The following is a 19,161-nucleotide window of genomic DNA, read 5'->3' as shown; positions in this document are numbered from 1 at the left end:
AAAATCGCAAAAACATTAATAAAACGATTATTGAAAAAAAAAAGATTCAAATTTTTAACATAAATTATTTTAATCATTAATACAAATTTTATTACTAATTTTCATCATAATTTGAAGTATGTAGAAAACAAAACCAATGTTATTATTATCTAGCGTTCTAATGGAGACAAAAGCTTATTTATTTTCCTCCATTTGAAAGGGAATTTATATTATTATTATGATTTTGAATTATAATAGAGAAATAAAAAAAATAAAAAAACTCCAAATCGTTAAGAATTTTGTGTCGCTCTTACCCTTAAAATAATTTAATTATGAATTACAGATATGGATTATAGGTAAATATAAAAATGAATTATTATCATCATCATATCTTTCAGTGAAACTCGTGATAAAGAAGATCAAGAAATAGTTACGTCATACGAAAAGCAGCTATTATTGGCTTTTCCATTTTCTTAAAATAAATATACGCTGTTTCAACATTTGGGACAACTTTAAAACAAGACATATGTTTGTAAATGATACAACTCGTTTTTCACGTTATGCATATTCAACAAATTGGAGCAAAATACAGTTGGGGTAAGCTACTTTTAAACAAACAACTCCTTTTTACTTTAAATATTCTAAGGTATACAAGTAAATGTGGAGAGGAAAGATAGCGCAAATAAATAACTACAACTAATTTTCTTATCGAAATCGGGTATTTTAGAATGAGCATTTGCAATTGTTTTCCTTCGGTTTTTAATATTAAACTTCTGTCGTAAATTACATTTAGGCTTAATTGTAAAATAAACCAAGAAATAAAATGCACGAATCGTTTTTATATATTACGTATTTTTTCAGTAAACAATAATAATAACTTTGAGTAACAAATTAACAAAAATTTTTAGCTGGGATAATTAATTTTAATATGAGATTTTTTAAATAGTTGATGTTTCTTTTACTTTTCCTTACAGTTTAAAACACTTCGTATAAAAATAGATTTAAATTAAGAGTGATTTTTTTAAACATTATATGAAAAATTGTTATGTTGTGCATGGTGAACATAATATTTTTTAAGAAAAATTTTGATTTTTGAAGAATACGCTGTATTGTTTGTATTTTTTTTGTTGAACTTAATGCTTTTTGGAAGTAAATTTAATACTTTAAAAGAAAAATTAGAATAAATGTTATACTAATATTATTTTTGTTGTGTTAAGCATAACTGTTGCTAATAGTAAAAATAACATTTAATTAAAAGTAGTTTTTATAAAAAGAACAAATTGTAAAGAAAAGCAAAAAAAGTTTTAATGTTTTTAAAATATCAAAAGATATTTTTTTAGCTTTTAACCAAGTTTTGGCTTATTTATTTTTTAAATAAAAGAATGATCATTATTTGCTAAACAATTTGCATATTTAACTTTAAAGGTATGAGGAGCAGTTAAAATACGCGAAATTTTTTATTTATTTTTTTCCTTAAATTTCGTAAACCTCTTAAATAATTTTGAAAATACTTACTTGATAAAGTTATTTAATTTATTCTAAACATTATTGATTTTTATAATTTCTTTAATATTTAAATTTGGATATTTTTTCATTTTGAAATAGTGAAAAATGTTTAATATTGAAGTTTCATTTGCAATTTATTGAGAGTAACTAACTAGCATGTAAAACTACATGCTTTAAAATGATGTAAAAATTGTATACCTTACAATTCAAAATGTTTTCGACTATCATTAAATAAAATAATGAAAAATAATAAATATTTACTATAAGTTATATTTTTCATGAAATTAACTTTGGATAAGCAAATTTTATAATTGTGTGAGAAACGTTTTCAATTCGCTTTAATACTTTTCGAGATATGGCGAGATACGCTAAAAATAAAATTATATAAAGAGGTCTAAACTTTTGGACCTCTCTCCTGACCAAACATGGGGACCATATTTTCTAGATTCGGGGTCTGAAATCCGAATCTGACGAAAAAGGGGTATGTTTATTCAGTGAAAATACGTTTTTGTGTCTGATTTCCTAACTTAAAGTATCGTCTGCCCCAATTAATTAGTATATTTGAGGTCACCCCCTCGAATCATTAAGATTGAGTCCTAGAACATAAAGATCCGATAATTAAATCAAAAGCTATGCGGAGTCGTCTGTTTTTTCTTCTGTATATATATATACATGTATACATATATATACATATATACATGTATATATATATATATATATATATACATATGCATATATATACATATGTATACATATATATATATATGTATGTATATATATATATATATATATATATATATATATATATATATATATATATATATATATATATATATATATATATATATATATATATATATATATATATATATATATATATATATATATATATATATATATATATATATATATATATATATATATATAGAGAGAGAGAGAGAGAGAGAGAGAGAGAGAGGAATTAAAATTCTTCCATGGCCTAAATATTTGCAGAATGATGGATTTCTAGTTATTTACTTCGTTGAATTTAAACGGATGGTGATTCATGGAATCTTTCTATATTAGTCTAAAATGAATTGTTTGAAACTCTTTATTAAGTCTCTGAGGAGTTTTAAATTTCTAATTATTGAGAAAGATAAATACATATCGCTCCCGATCAATGTAATTTTTTTCTTTTCCCGACATACTTTCATGTTTATTCTATCCCTACTGTGCATAGTAATAAAATATTAAATATTAAAAAAGTGAAGCAATATCTTTCATTCATAAATACGCATTCATTGTCAAGGAGACATTAAAAAAAAAATACTCTTTTCACCCCCTCTTAACTGTTACTTTTCCTCCACGTGGTTACGTAGCGGTTGCTAATCACGTTGCTATAGCAACTGCAGGTTTGTTGTGATGTTATATCCGAAGTTCGAATCCGACTACTTTTCTGATCTTACTATGACTGTCTCCAATGGAATAATACTTCCCAATATTTTGAAGATATTCTAAATGTTTTAGAATGGTTGACAGTATACGAAGTGAAGATGGATCCAGGTGGTCCCGCACATTTTGCAGGTACCTTTATTTACAAATCATACTCTATAGGGGTATTTTAATTACTAAATTTTAATTCTATTTGCGGATTCTGACCATGTTTACGTATTAGATTGCGCACTATTAAACCAATTTCACTTACAAAAGCATTTTTAATTGCGCAGTGCTTAGATGTAACTTTTTAAATAAAGTTTGCTATTATTTTTATAGCAAAAGAGCAGAGAGTTTTTAAGGCTTTTTTTTGCAGATATTTCATATCTGATTAAATAAATATTATTATTAATTAACTGCAACCGGCTCTATTTTGATTAAAAAGAAACTGTTTCATTATATATAATTTTGAGAATTTTTTTGTTGTTTTTAATTTTGCTGTGCTATGATAAAATTTTCTAAGTTCGCTATTTTTAATTATAAAAATAATAAAACAGTTTTCGAAGTTGTTGACTAAATATTTCAGATCTTCTAAGTCTCTTTAATGCATTTTATTAATTTAATACATTTAATTAATATAATACATTTAATTAATGTAATTCCTTTAACGCATTCAGTAAGTAAATAATAAACCACGTAAAACTTTACTTTTTTTAATCGCTCATTCAATGTGGAAAATAATGAAATTTCGTTGTTGTTGCTTCTAATTGTGTAGTGTAATGATTTACTTTTTTAAAATAAAGTATGCTATTTTTTACTATAAAAATAATTGAAAGTTCCAGCATTTTAAAATATTAAAATAAATTAAAAAGTTGTATTTTGATAAATTAAAAGAACTCAGTAAAATTTCTTTAGTGTTAACTATTATGCTATTAGTGTTATCTAGAATGAATTTACTGTACTATATTTGCAAACAAATACTCAAGTTCTTAGAAACATGTTTGATTTTGTTTATATTTTTTCATATAGAAATAATATGACAATTCCTTAGTTGAAATATTTTATATTTATGAACAAAAGAACGTGGTAAAAGTAATGTTAATATAATTTCTAAAATTTGTTCGAATATTCGTAATCGTTCGAAAATTTGTAATCTTTTTATTGAACACTTTTTGTATTTTTTTGCGTATTCAATTGATAAGTACTCAAATTAATAGTTATTTTACGTGAATACTATGTACAGAGCCCAGAAAAATAAGATAAATAACTAAATAAAAAAGCCCTACATATTTTTTGATTGAATAATTGTACTTTTACGTACTCAATTTTAATGGTTGAAGTTCCTAAGATATTGAATTTTAAAAAAGTCAGATACTTAAAATTCGATTTCTCAGGTGCTATTCGACCAATTTCGTTAAAAATTTGGTCTTTTACCACATGAAATTACATTCCTTAAATTATGTAAAAATTTGTTTACCGTATGATCCAACATTTTTCCGAGCATTATTAAAAAAAAATAAATTAAAAATTATTAAAAATTCATTTTTTGTGTGGAATTATTTTTGGTCAATCGAATTTTATAATTGTGTGCAAAATTTTTTCCATTCGCTTAAAAAGTTTTCTAAATATGGCGAAATACACAAAAAGTAACAGTAAGAGGTTTAAACTTTGGACCACTCTTCTGACCAAACTATTAGGATCCTATTTCTCAGACTGCGGCTCCACCCTATATTTTGGGGGGGCCAAAAATCCGAATTCGTTAGAAAATAGCTATGTTTATTGATAGAAAGTACATTTTTGCGTCTCATTTCGTTACTTAAAATATCGTCTGCACTAACTTATTAATATATTTGAGGTCACCATTAAGATTTAGTCCCAGTATACGAAGATCCAATCATTAGATCAAAAGTTATTTCTGCGTACTATTGATATACTTTTCTGGTATTAATATATATATTTTTTTAATGGCGGGCACTTGGGCTGTGGAGCAGCGTCGCCCACGTCACACAACCACAAACCCGTTTATAGGGCGGGCCACATTCACACATAAAGGAGAAAGGACATAGAACTCACAGAGAGAGAAGGAAACAGCCATGCCCTGAGCAGGATTCGAACCCGCGACCGTCGGCTCCGCAGTCAGACACGCTAACCCCTCGGCCGGCATGTTATTAATATATTAACAATTTAAACGTAATTTATTTAATTGTTATTCTCTATAAACGTATAAATCATTTTTGTTGTTGTCTGAAGAACTGCCTATTTTGAATATTTTTTATCAGTATTTTTTTATCCGCCCTCTTCTGATTTATCATTATTTATATCATCATTATATTTGAGATGAATACTAAAACATTTTGTGAAACAGTATTAGTTTGATTTATTATTAATTATATTAATTAACAGAAAAGGAATTTTACAGGTTTTGCTATCATTATGAGACAAATTTTAAAAAATGCTATTTTTCTTAATTGAGATTTCTTAGCTTTTTAAAAAATAATAGATAAATAACTGCACATTTTAAGAAGCCTGCTGAAAAGTGGGCTACTTCACCTTCTTTTTCCATGTTGGCATATCGAATAATGCATAAATAAAGAATGTATTTTTCTGTTTGTTGTTAATATTGATAGATTTTATACACATGAGCCTAACTTCCTTTGTACGAAAATTTATTGTTTTTGGTTGTTAACCATGTTAATAATTTGTGGGCATAAAACTGGGATTTACAGTATTGTAGTAACAGAAGTGAAATAGTATGAAATATTTGCTTTAAATAGTGGAATATACAAAAGTGAAAGATAACAAGAAATCTTTCTTGAAGCAATACAATTGAAAAATAGTTCTTAATTTTTCAAGGTTCGCAACATTTATTTGAAAATTTCATTTGGAGCTTTGTTTAGTTTGTTTCATAAAATATTTTTATATCCTTGTCAGAATTCTGCAGAGAAGGTCAAAAAATATTGTATTCTCTAGCAGATCGAGTGAATATCAGCTTGCAATGTGTAAACTTCGCGCCGAAGCAAAACCCTACCGTAACGAAAGGGTCATTATAATGTAAGAAACCAAAACTTACCTTTTATGTCTTTTAAATTAACTCTTTATTTCACTCATTGAAATGGGAAGAATAAAACATCACATGAAAAATAAAAACTATTAATGCTTAGAATTTAAAGAAAGTCATTGAAGGTCGATCGCAATTTTGAAAATAATTGTACTGAATGTAGAATTTTAAAATTCTTTATTTTTTCCTTTTCTTTTTTTATAACTGAAGAAAATTCCCAAATATTCAGTTTAAGTTTTAAATTTTAAGATTTATTAAATGCATTTTGATATTTTTTTGCAAAAGTCACAAAGCAGACAGTTTTCTGACTAAAGTCATCATTTATAAATAGTAGATTATTTAACTTTTCTTTAGCTCAATTATGTAGAATAATATTATTATTTACCCTTTTATTCTCTTCCACTTAATCTTGTCAGTTACGATAAACTTTTCTTTCGTTGTAAATTAATAAAATTAATTTAATCATAAAATGTCATATCTCTTTCATCACATAACAATAATTTTAAATATATAATTTTCGTGAAAAGAATCATTGAGTTTTCAAATAATTTATATTTAATGCAATAAATGTTCACAAATGCATTGTACGAAAATGTAAAGGTAAATTCGTAAATATTTGGTTAAATAATTTTTAGGACATTTGAATATAATATGAAAGTTTTATTTATTTCAGCGAAGTGATTGGAGTTATTTACATACTAAAACAGCAGTTTAAGTAGAAAATTATCCGAATATTTTATTCCTAGACTTTATTATTAGAAGTCAAAAATTAATTTTAGGAAAGAATTGAAAAAAAAAAAAAAAAATGGGACGATGAGTCGAAAATCGAAAAAATTGATCATTTTTATGTCCTCAAATTATGAATAATAATACTTTTTTTTTAAAAAAGAAAATATAGCAGATAAAGACAAATTTTGTGGTAAATTTAATTTTACATGAATTCCTCGTAAGTTTAGCATAATTCATGAACTAATTTTAAAACATATTTTACTAAAACCATAAATCTAGTTAAATAAAACCATCCTTTTTGGCTCAACAGTGTTTTTGCTCGTTGACTAGTAGAATTTATGAGTCAAATTTGTAATGAAAATTGTTGTCTTAAACATACTGCAACTTCGGAAATGTTTCGAAATCAACAAAGCAAAAAATATTCACGTATTCTTACTTAACTTTAAAATTTATTTGTCTATAAAGTTTTAGGTTAGTAAAATTTGATTATACTCCATCTCAATACAGATAAATAGGCAGTGGGAAAAAAAAACAGAACATTGCAAGTCGGAATTTCAGTTTAATAAGAAGTGCAGACGAGTTTAGTTATCTTAGTAAAGAAAACAGACATAAAAACGCATTTTTTCTGATTAAGCATACCTGGAAAATATAGTCTCAATGGTTTAGCTAGGAGCGTGGCCGAAAAAAGGAGTTTGATGATGCTTATTTTACGTTTCACTTATTTTTTATTTCGGCTACTCACATGCTGTAAAAGCAAACAAAATGTTTTTGACTTCAGAATAATAATAAATAATGAATTTTTCTGTTGCTTTTATTAATTTTTCTCCTTAATCATTTAAAAAAGTGAGTTATATAACATTTTTTGATTTGCTTAAATAATTTCAGAGAGATAACAAAATATGCAAAGAGAAAAAGCTGCATTAAAGGATTCAACGCATTCGGCAGCTCTCTTTAAACATATTTGGACTACTATTTCTATATTGCGGCTATTCTCATTATTATGAGGGTGAAAAATTTTAACTTGCTTGAAAAGAGGTAAAAGGTATGCTTTTTCTTAGAAGCATCTATCTATCTATCTATAAATATATATATATATATATGGGGCAATCCACACAAAATTTACACCTATGATACAAAAATGATATAATTTATTTTTTTTATTGTTCTTTATTGAAAATAAATCGACACGTATTTTTGCGTTTTTGCTTAAATTGCATATTTTTAACTATACGAATTTTTGAAAATTTCGCTTTTTCGAGCACACGACTTGGCAAGTTATTTTCTAACGTATTGCCATCCAACAACAAAAGTATTTAAATACACTTTCTTGAAGTGATTTTTCTCAAACTTTAAGAAAATCAACATTAAAATATAAAATTTTTTGTTTTTGACATAAAAAAATTCATTTTTTTAAAAAAACAACTTATCTTTGCAATTTGGACATCTTTGATTTTTTTTATATTTCGACAGTGTGAAGTATAATCAATAATGATATTAATTCCAAATTTTTGGAATGGTAAGACACTTTGTTCGAAAGATATAAGCGAAACAGTGACGGTGCGCACGCCGCGCTCTAGTTTAGTAGGCAGCGGATGAGTTCGAGAACAGTCGAGCCATATTCTACATACATACGCGGAGTGCGCACCGTCACTGTTTCGCTTATATCTTTCGAACAAAGTGTCTTACCATTCCAAAAATTTGGAATTAATATCATTATTGATTATACTTCACACTGTCGAAATATAAAAAAAATCAAAGATGTCCAAATTGCAAAAATAAGTTGTTTTTTTTTAAAAATGAATTTTTTTATGTCAAAAACAAAAAATTTTATATTTTAATGTTGATTTTCTTAAAGTTTGAGAAAAATCACTTCAAGAAAGTGTATTTAAATACTTTTGTTGTTGGATGGCAATACGTTAGGAAATAACTTGCCTAGTCGTGTGCTCGAAAAAGCGAAATTTTCAAAAATTCGTATTGTCAAAAATATGCAATTTAAACAAAATCGCAAAAATACGTGTTGATTTATTTTCAATAAAGAACAATGAAAAAAATAAATTATATCATTTTTGTATCATAGGTGTAAATTTTGTATGGATTGCCCCATATATATATATATATATATATATATATATATATATATATATATATATATATATATATATATATATATATATATATATATATATATTAGAAATTAGGCATAGAAAGGTTTTATTAGCGTCCGTAGATACAAACCACTGTTTCAACTGACTAGCGAGAGCTATCAAATTTTTACTGGAGCTCTAGGGTGAATAACAGTAAAAAGCAGAAAAACAGTAACAACCCATAGTCAGGAAGGTTAAGGTGACCAATTTCGGGACCCACGGCATGATTGTGGCAATGTGGTAAGCATTGCGCACAGGCCGCTTTTACTTCCCAGTCAAGCTGGTACTCACTGATCTGAAGTTGGGTGAAAAACAGTATAAGTTTGAATAGTGGCCTGACCTCTATAAACAAGTTTTATCATCTCCTATTGCCAAATAAAATTTATCGTCAATCGAAATTTCTACAATTTTCCGAGTAGCTAGAGTAATCAAATCTCAACATAAACTTTGTGCCAGTCTTGTCAAAGCAAGTCTCTATCGTTTTCCGACAACTGCAGGCAAAACTTTTTTCTTCAAGAATTAATTAATCATCAATTGAAATTTCAACCACTTTTTGACTAGCTAGAGTGTTCAAATTTAAATTATAATTTACCTGGTGCTAATATTACGAGTTATAATTGTTACCAAAATGTTTCAAGCAAAATGTAACCCATTTTATCTATAATTGACATTTTAACCACTAATAGGCACAAAATAGAAAAAAGAATTATTAAGTAGAATAATAATACTAATAAAAAAACTACGTTTTTTGCATGAACTGAAAAAAACAGGAAATAATTACATTTTTATCACACCTAAAACAGGTAATTTGTGGCGAATCACTTTCTATAGATACCGAAAAATCTCCAACACGTCTTTCAAAAGCGATGCCCTCTAATTTGTTTGTTTTAAGTGTGACGAAAACTTAAGGCACGCTTAAGAATTCTTGTCAAAAATGAAGCGAAAAAGTATACAGATTAGAGGTAATAAATTAATACATATATGATGGGGGGAGGGGAGCGCTATCGAGATCTAAGGAATCACAACTGTGGAAGGCGAGACTAAAAAGATGTTTTCAGCCCAGCTTTCATTACTCGTGATAACGATATTTAGAAATACCTTCTCTTTTCAGTCTCGCCTTCCTCAGTTGCAGTTCTCTAGATTTCGATATTGTTATTTTACTCACTTAAATATTATTTTGAGACCCCAAATGTGTATACTTTTTTGATTCCCTTTTTGAAATAAATTCTGAAATATAAATTATGGGACGTCATTACAAAATGCCCCGTTTATGTTATTGTTACAAAAGCAAAGCAAGTCTTGTGCTTTTTCCTTGTTTAGCGCGTAATAAAAGCATAAATGTGTTAACATGATTGTTAGGAAGAGAAATTTGCTTATTTTGTTAGAAAAGATAGTGTAAGGAAATGCTGTAAAAGTACTCGATATTGAAAGAAATTTCCAGGGTTTTATGATGCATCACAAATTTCTTTTTTGTTGCAACGCAAATGGGATTTTAATGCCTTTCAGTTTGTTGCTCGACAGACGCAGAAAAAAATATTTAAGATGTTTCTAAATTTCTGATGATTCCTTTTTCCTATTTCTGTTTTTCGCCAAAACCCATTTTTAAAGTGTCGTGCAAAATTAGAATGTTTTCACGGCATTAAAAAACTATGAGTTATTCTTTTTTTTCAAACAAACTAATAAATTTTAGTTCAATAAAAGAAAAAAGCTCGCATTGTTTAAAAATGTATTCACACATTTATATTTTAGGAACTACCGGGAAATTAAATTTTTGTTAAAATTACTTTTTCACAATTTTAGTTATAGTAAAGGAAAACTTTATTCTTTGATATTTTTGGTATTATTTTCATTCGACAAGTTGAGTAAATTGTTTGAAAATATTATCCTTTAAGCTATGAAACATTGTAAAACTTTTCAAAATATTGGTTAAAAAAAAACAAAAGTAACTGCACATTCTAAGGAAAGTACTCGAGATTGAAGAAAATTTCTAGGGTTTTACGAAGCATCAAAAAATTCCCTTTTTGTTGCAATGGAAATGGAATTTTAATGTATTTCAGTTCGCTGTTTCGACGGACGTTGAAAAAATATCTAAGATGTTTCTAAATTTTTGAGGCTTTGTGTTTTCTAACTCTATTTTTCGCAAAAACAAATTTTTGAAGTGTCGTGCAAAATTAGAATGTTTTCACGGCATTAAGAAACTGTGAGTTAGTTTTATTTTGGGTTGACCAAAAAATAAATAAATTCATAAATAAATAAAGAAAGAAAGAAAAAAAAGGAAAAGAAAAAAACTAGTATGGTTTAAAAATGCATTCACACCTTTATATATAAGGAACTACTCCAGAAATACATTTTTTTAATCACTTTCACAATTTTAGTTATTTAAGAATTTTAATTAGAATTAATTTAGAAGAATTTAAGAATAATTAATTTAAGAATTAATTTAAGAAGAACTAATTTAGAAGTTATTAAGTTATTTAGTTAGTTAGGAAAATTTTATTCTTTGATATTTCTGGTATTATTTTCATTCCACAAGCTGAGTAAATTGTTTGAAAATATTATCCTTTAAGCAATGAAACATTGCAAAATTTTCCAAATACTGGTAAAAAAAGAAGAAATAAACAAGTAACTCTGCACATTTTTAGGAAAAACTATATAGTTACATTCACTTCATTAAATAATAGCTGTTTGTCGGAAATTAAGTAATATTTAATTTTTATTTAGAATCAAATTTTACTTCAAATTTCCACTCAGGGCTGTTTTTACAAGTCAATTTTATCAAATAAAACTATGCCTTTCAGAAAATGTGAAATTTTGACAATTATTCTTTACAGTTAACTGTAAAGAACTATTTTATTTCTAGTTAGTCTTCATACCGATATAATGGAAATTTACCCGAAATTTCAATCGGAAGTTATTATTTTTTTAAATAGAAATGATTTTGATATAATTTTTAATTATATTGAAAGTTACTTATAAGCTTTTAAAGCAATGAGAGGATTATTCTTTATTTTTAATGATTCTTATTTACGTGTAAAAAGCTTTACCACATAAGCGATTTTTTTATAAAGCGCTTAATGATATTTTTTGTTGAAACTTTTAAAATGCTCACCAGGTTTTTAAGTTCATTAATTTTTTTGGAAGATATATAGAAAAAAAATTTAAAATTAAATTTATCACGAATTTTTGGTTCAGTGGCCTAATTTAAATAGTTTTGTTTTATTTTCTTCGGCGAAAAGTATCTTTGAGGTGAAAATCTTTATTTGAAACAATCTTTAATTTAGTCAAAGTAAAACTTTTTTTAATCACCTATCATATCCAAATTTTCGAACCTGAACCGTGGCTCAAGAGATAGAGCGTTCGCCTCCCAGTGATGTGGCCCGGGTTCGAATCCCAGCGATGGCTGGTTAATGCCCCCCTATTTTCTAGGTTGGGCTTAAAATTACAAGGCTGCAGAGTTGAACATTGATAGAATAGGGTGAGCTGTTCTGCATCGCTTATTAAATAAAATAAAAACTATAAACAGTTCAGGATATGAAATTTGAATTCGATGAGTCAGTTGTACAGTGATGGAAGAAAAAAAAAAGATATCACCCTTAAACATTTTTGTTATTACTTTACCTATACCTATAAGGTGCATAAGGCCTTTATTATGACTCTCCATTTCACCCAGTTGGTGATCTAGCTCTTTATCTCTCTCCATGTTTTATTTATTGTCCTTATTACTTTCATAATAGTTTTTTGCCATGTCATATTAAATCCAACCCTTTTTCGCTTACCCTGTTGTGTCCAATTCATCATCTGTTTTACTTTGAATTTTTCCGGTTCTCTGATAATGTGTTCAGTCCATCACCAGTTGATAATTCTATTGGTTTTTATATACTGATCTAGAATAATTCATAGTTAGATATTTCGTGAATCCATTTTATAATAAGAACTCTACTGATACATTTGTTGATAAAAGCTTGTAACTTATTTGTATTTGTTTTCAAGTTCAATCAAGTTGTATTGTCGTTGAAATATTCCGTTGGCAATCATCTTTTACTCCAATTGTAGTTAGATAAATTGTTGTAGAGAGAATGCAACCTTGTTTTACTCCTGATAAAATTTTGAAGAGTGAATTTTTGTTCTAATGAGCTGATTTTCACGGATTATGGTTCAACGAGTTGATTTCATTATGTAAATTAAATAGTACTAACTATGAATAACGTTACGAAATTAGACACAAAAACGCACTATCTCTGAATGTATAAACCCGTTTTTTTGGCGAATTTAGATTTTTAATCATCAAAATATTTGTGATTGCTGCAATCTGGTAAATATGGTTTCAATAGTTTAGTCAGAACAGCGGTCGAAATTTCGGGCCTTTTATATAACTTTTGATTATGTTCTTAGTTGCTATTTTCTTATGGCACAAAAAAGTTCACTATGAACCCCTATGCAAATGTCTTAGACATTTGAGAAAAAATTATAAAATAATTACCAGGAGGAAACTATCTGGAGACTATAATTAATATTTTATGACATTTCTGACTATGTTTTTAGTTGTTGATTACTTTTCACATTTCATTTCATTTGAAAATTCTTCAAAATTTCATATACAATTCTATTCAAATTCAAGTTTTATACTCGCATATTTAGAAATAAAAAGTCAGAAAAAAATTCTTATTCTTATTTTTTTATAAATAATCTGGAGTCATGGGTCTTTTTGCAATTGTTTCCCTTGTATAAGTTGTCATGACTATGTTCTTAGTTGTCATTTATTTATGACAAAAAAAGTCCCCGATGATCCCATATGCGAATGCTTTAGACATTTGAGAAAAACTTATAAAATAATTACCAGGAGGAAACTATCTGGAGACGATAGTTAATATTTTTTGGCATTTTTTACTATGTTTTTAGTTGCTAATTACTTTTCACATTAGTTGCTAATTACTTTTTACAGTTAGTTGCTAATTACTTTTCACATTACTTTTCTCAATTCTATACAAACTCTATTTCTGTGGATGCATTTTTAAAACAGAAATAGACAGGTAGAATCCTGTTAAGTAGTTTTTCAATCGCATTAAAAATTTATATTTTTGAAATGGAAACTTGCTTTGTTTCATTAATGAACAATGTTTAGGCCCTCTGTAGTCATGGGTCCCTATGCAATAGTCCTCTTCCTTATTTCAAGCTTTATTAATATATTTTGTAAAGAATAATAAAAGTATTTAAATAGCCTCATGCCTGCTAAATGAACGCATTTTACCAGTAGCCAGGTTAGAAAAAATAGGCGTGACGCTACAGTGTTCTATTGATCAGCAGATGTTAAGAATAGGGCCCACTTTTCTTTATATCCGGGTTCTGTATTTCGGTCAGGCAAAGATCATTGACTCATGGAAGAAAGAAAAATTCAGCATACTCAAAGTTTGCTCTATTTTGGTAACAAAAATTTAACTTCTTAAATTTAAGAAATATCTCAATTTATTTTACTTCAAATTTTGCGCGTTTTTAAAGGGACTTTTGTGTTAATAATTGGTTGTTTTAATTCGAATGATTTAATTTTTAATTTAATTTATAATTTTTTTTGTATTCCTGAATAAATAATTTTTTGACGCAGTGAATTAATGTTGCCAGTTACCTGGCATTATATTACAATTCATTATGGTTTACTGAGATAAGTTTTCCCAAAATGTAATTCTTATGCATTAGATTTAAATAATTTAACTTCATTTGATTAATTGTTGAGTTTTCATGGAGTTCTTGTCAGAAATTCTTAAAATTTCTAAGTTGGAAGCTTGTATAGAAAAAAGCATGGTTCGAAATTTTTAAATTTCACTTCAAAATATCACTTTTCTTTAAAATTTCACTTTTTTTTCTCCATTTTTTTTCAAAAGATAAATTTGGTTAAAGAAATAAAATCTTAAAACTTGCGAGGGAACTATGAATGTGTAAAATTTCTGAAGCACACTTAAATTAAAGATTAGACCCCTAAAATGATCGATTGTGGTCATTATCAATTCAAAACCCACTACAAGATTTTTTTTTTTTTAAAAAAAAGGTGCTAATAGATTTTGAAACTTCTTCTTTTTTAAAAAAAGGTGACAACCCTTTGTGTGCCAGAGCTTTGACTAGAACCTTCCTCCATTTTGCTCTCTTCCTTGAGATCGTAGATTTCGAAACGCATCTTCAATATTAGTTAGTGCAGCTTTCTCAAAGAGTTTTAGGTTTTTATTGCTATAGCTTTGGTTTTCATAGTTGATAGGGTTGAAACTTGTACTGAGGTCATTAAAAAAGAGAGAGGGTTTGGAGAAAGTTTTTTGCTCTATTTCAAAACTGTGTACGGAGAAGAATATTATTGGCACCAGCAAGATTTTGCTCCATCACATGCAGCAAAGTCCATTACAGCCGTGTATTTGATGCTTGCATTAGTTTTAAGAAAATACCAGAGCTTTTGAAAAAATTTAAACGATGGAATCACACCAGACCCCAATGATTTAGCATTTGAACAGCCAATCCATTGTTAGGCTATCAATATCCAACTCTGTAGTCTTGTAATTTTGAACCTAACTCAGAAAACAAGGGAGCTCCTAGATTAAGCAGTAAGACAAACTAGCGTTCGTAGAGAGCATTTTGATGGATCACACCCATATTTGTAAATAATGTAGAGGAAGACCATGAGAATTTCCCACGGTTAGTCCGATAGCAAGGCGATTCTAACCAATGATCCTTCTATCACTGAGGATATTTTATGTCAGCACTGTGGTTGGGGCGAGTCAAGTGCAGAACTAGAATCTTTGCTTGGATTCGAACTGAACCTGGGGAACTTCAGTGAAAGGCGAACTCTTTATCTCTCGAGCGACCTCGGCTAAATACGTAACGTTATTTCTTGTTGTGAAAATAAAATAACAATACTCTAATTCCAGCCTGCGAATTCGCTGTTTGAAGCTGTGTGAAAACTTGTAGGACACTCTGCATTTTAATTAGTTTTTAAGTCATAATGTTTTAAGATATAATTGTTATATATATATATATCGTTAAATTTTTTTTCAGTAACGAATGGAATGGACCACCTGGTGCTATAGTTGAAAATGAATCCACAAAAGCTATGCCTGATGCAAAGCATATTCGAGAAAAACTTGACAGACAGGTCAGTCAATTTATTTAATGATTTTTACTTAAAAAAAAGCTTTTTTTATATTATTCCTGTTTTTAACCGCAAAAGCTTTCTGAGAAATTGACTTTTATTCTGTATGCGCATTGTGCGGGGTACCATTATCTTGCTGGAATAACAATCTAATTAATAAAATTTCACGAACATAACGAAAATAATGTTTTTTTATTAACTATCAACATACGAGAAATATATTTTATTTAGAATGCAATTTCAAATCAGCCTATATATACATTAAACAGTCGCTTTTAATAAATGAAAAATTTCTTCATTTTATTGATTAAATTATGTCAGTTATAAAAAATCAACAAAATTTAATTTAAATCAAACCACTTTTCACAATAAGTACATAAATGTTTTCCTCGATCTTCGAAACTTTTTTCATGGACTGATATTTCGAGATAAAGTTATAATCTTTTTTGCGCGTTTTACAATTAAAGGACCAACTTGTGTATTTTTTTTAAAAATTGCTTCTCATAAGCTAATTGATTTCAAAAACAACATTTTAATTGCTTCTGTTTCAACAAATTGAATAATTCAGACTGAAAGTCTTAAAAGAATTATATTTTAAAATCTTTCTTTCAATCACGAGTTGCATTCACCAGAAAGTATTCAGTTTGTTCATATCAGAAAAAGGAATGGCGACTTAACTCCAGGGGTGACAGACTGACATTTTGAAAGCATAGGCAAAGTTTTTTTGTAACATACTAAACGAAATAAAATTTTTTTAAAAGACTTTTTCTTTCGGGTTTGTCTTCTTTTTTCTTTCTTTTTTTAAAGTGCTGAGTCCATTGGTATAACTAAATTTCCAAAGTACTTCCTCGACAATTGAAAAAAAAAGCTTAAGGCTTTAAAACTTACTGAAATTAATGAAACCTAATTGGAAGCTTATACTGATTCAATAAAAGTTTCTTCTGAAATTAAAACCAATTTTTAAATAACATTAGATCCCACAGAAGAACTAATTCGCTATTAATATATGACATTTGAGTTTTGAAATATTTACTAGAATAAAGAATAACAGTAATCATAATAAATTAGCAACTGAATGACATTTCCAAATGTCATTAATATCTTAATGCAAATTAAGTAGTAAAATGCAATTCTATTCTGTATATATTAAGAGAATTCATTAGAATACTCTTGATATAAACAGAAAATATGAATTTTAAAAAGTTTCGTGCTGAGTGCAATAATTTAACATTTTTATGTAACTGACTGACGTTCACTAACTGAATTTAAAATTTCTCCTAAACGATACACTATCAAGATATTTTTTATGTAACCGTAATGCATGAAACTCTATAAAATGTAGAGTAAAAAATTTTAAGTAAGAAAGATACTGGTCAGAAAAAAATTTTTACCCGCTTCTATTTCACATTCATGAAAAATATGAATATTTTCTATAATGTCAACAGAAGTAATCTGAAAAACTTTTTAATGAACAAAACCATAAAAAAGAAAACGTAAAAACTTAAAAATCGAAACATATTTATTGCAATAATAATAATATCAAATCAAAATAAGGTTGTCTTAAAATTTCAAAGCTTTCATAAGCAATGGCATCGAAGGTGAAACGTGGATGACTCAGCAATTTTTTTTAATGCTAAATCGAACAAAATGTCGTTGCTTAATTTCAAAACGCTTCCACGTGACGCTTCATTTTTTTTAATAATCGTCCCAATTTCTGGTTTACGAGTACCAATGTTCAACTCTGTAGCCTTGTACTCTTGAACACAATCCAGAAGACAAGGGAACTCTTGGATCAAGTGTTTTAAGAAATTTATCTTCATGGAGGACTTTTCGATGGACTAACCCGCATTTGCGTTACACGGAGAGAAAAAAAACCCAAACCTCCCACGTTTAGTCTGACGGCAAGGAGACTTTTTGACCGAACAATCCCGCATTTGCATTACATGGAGAGGAAAACCACAAGAACCTCCGTGGTTAGCCCGACGGCAGAGGGATCCTAACCCATGATCCGTTTACCACTGAGGACATTTTGCGTCATCACTGTGGTCGGTGCGAGCCGGGTGGGGAATTCGAACCAACCATCCATCCCTGGGATTCGAGCCCGGTTGACCTCATTGGTGCTCTATCCTCTGAGCTATCCTATGACTCGTGCTCCTTTATTTTATTTTATAAAAGGCATATGCTGCTTCATTTTATTTTATTTTATAACCGTCGTTGAACAGCCGACCCAACTTCATGGGTTTACGACTACTAACGTTCAACTCCGTAGCCTTGTAATTTTGAGCTAATCCAGAAGACAAGGAAACTCCTGGATCAGTACCCCCAGAGGTATTGATTTGTTGTGGGAACATGGAGGACTTTGAGACTCGACAGATTTAACGTGCATCAGTCACCATTTACTACACGGGGAGTCTTCGGCCGGCGAGGATCGAACCCACGACCTCTTGGATATGGGCCCAGCGCCCTACCGACCATGCTATCCCGGCCTCATGCTGCTTCATTTAAGCTAAATAGGCTAAGGGTATAGAGAATTTAAAACTTAACATTTTAAAAGATGAAACATACTCGCCAACTTTAAATAATCAATCGCCTATGGCAAGCTGGTGTGTCGAAATTTTGTGCCTTGATATAACAAGATATACTGACCACTTTTTAACTTCTAAATTAGAGAATATTTTGAAAAAAATTGATCGATTATTGTACATTTAAATATCAAGCGAAATTTTTGGGAAGATTTCATCTATTTTATTTTTTATCAAGCAATTCCTAATTTAATTGTTCAACTCATCAAAATACTAGATAGCTTTATTCAGTATTTGGGATGGAACCGTATTTTTAATAACATCGAAACTTTGATGTTCTGCCATTCATTTTTCTAACTGCCGTTAGGATACTTTTTTCTGAGGGGTCTCTCAAAGCAGCTAAATTCTCAAATTTTTTGATTAAAAATGTTGCTTATAATTTCTGTTTTATATTTATTAAATTTGATTAAAATAATCATTTTAATGCACAATAAAAAGAAAAATACACTTTTTTGCTTCTGCAAAACTCAGTTAAATAAGGTCACACAAATAAACTACTATAGCAGCCCGTTGTGGGTCATAGAGTTTAGGGCTCCACGATGGTGGCAATATGACTAGAATTGCGCATCAGTCACCTTTTCTTCTTTAATCTGGTTCCCATAGCGGCTCTGGAAACATATTAAT

At 28.4% G+C, this 19,161-nt stretch overlaps 1 protein-coding gene across 2 annotated transcripts in view; it reads left to right on the top strand.

The window, feature by feature from the left end:
• The first annotated feature begins 401 nt into the window (after positions 1 to 401).
• Positions 402 to 19,161, top strand: part of ktub (Tub domain-containing protein ktub) — a 148,962-nt gene continuing 130,202 nt past the window's right edge. Inside the window, exons 1-2 of one of the 2 annotated variants that reach the window (XM_043042941.3) lie at positions 402 to 576; positions 15,862 to 15,958. In XM_043042941.3, the coding sequence (XP_042898875.2) occupies positions 506 to 576; positions 15,862 to 15,958 (168 nt within the window). In that variant the 5' untranslated portion in view covers positions 402 to 505. Of the gene's footprint in view, positions 577 to 2,887; positions 3,049 to 15,861; positions 15,959 to 19,161 lie in introns of those variants that run through there. The other variant, XM_043042942.3, reaches the window with a different exon arrangement.

This window comes from Parasteatoda tepidariorum, chromosome 11, assembly GCF_982258835.1.
Source record: "Parasteatoda tepidariorum strain Cologne lab strain chromosome 11, Ptep-v5.0, whole genome shotgun sequence".
NCBI classification, from domain to species: domain Eukaryota; kingdom Metazoa; phylum Arthropoda; class Arachnida; order Araneae; family Theridiidae; genus Parasteatoda; species Parasteatoda tepidariorum.
The sequence above is the reverse complement of the archived record's forward strand: the minus strand, read 5'-3'. Positions and strand labels throughout refer to the sequence as shown.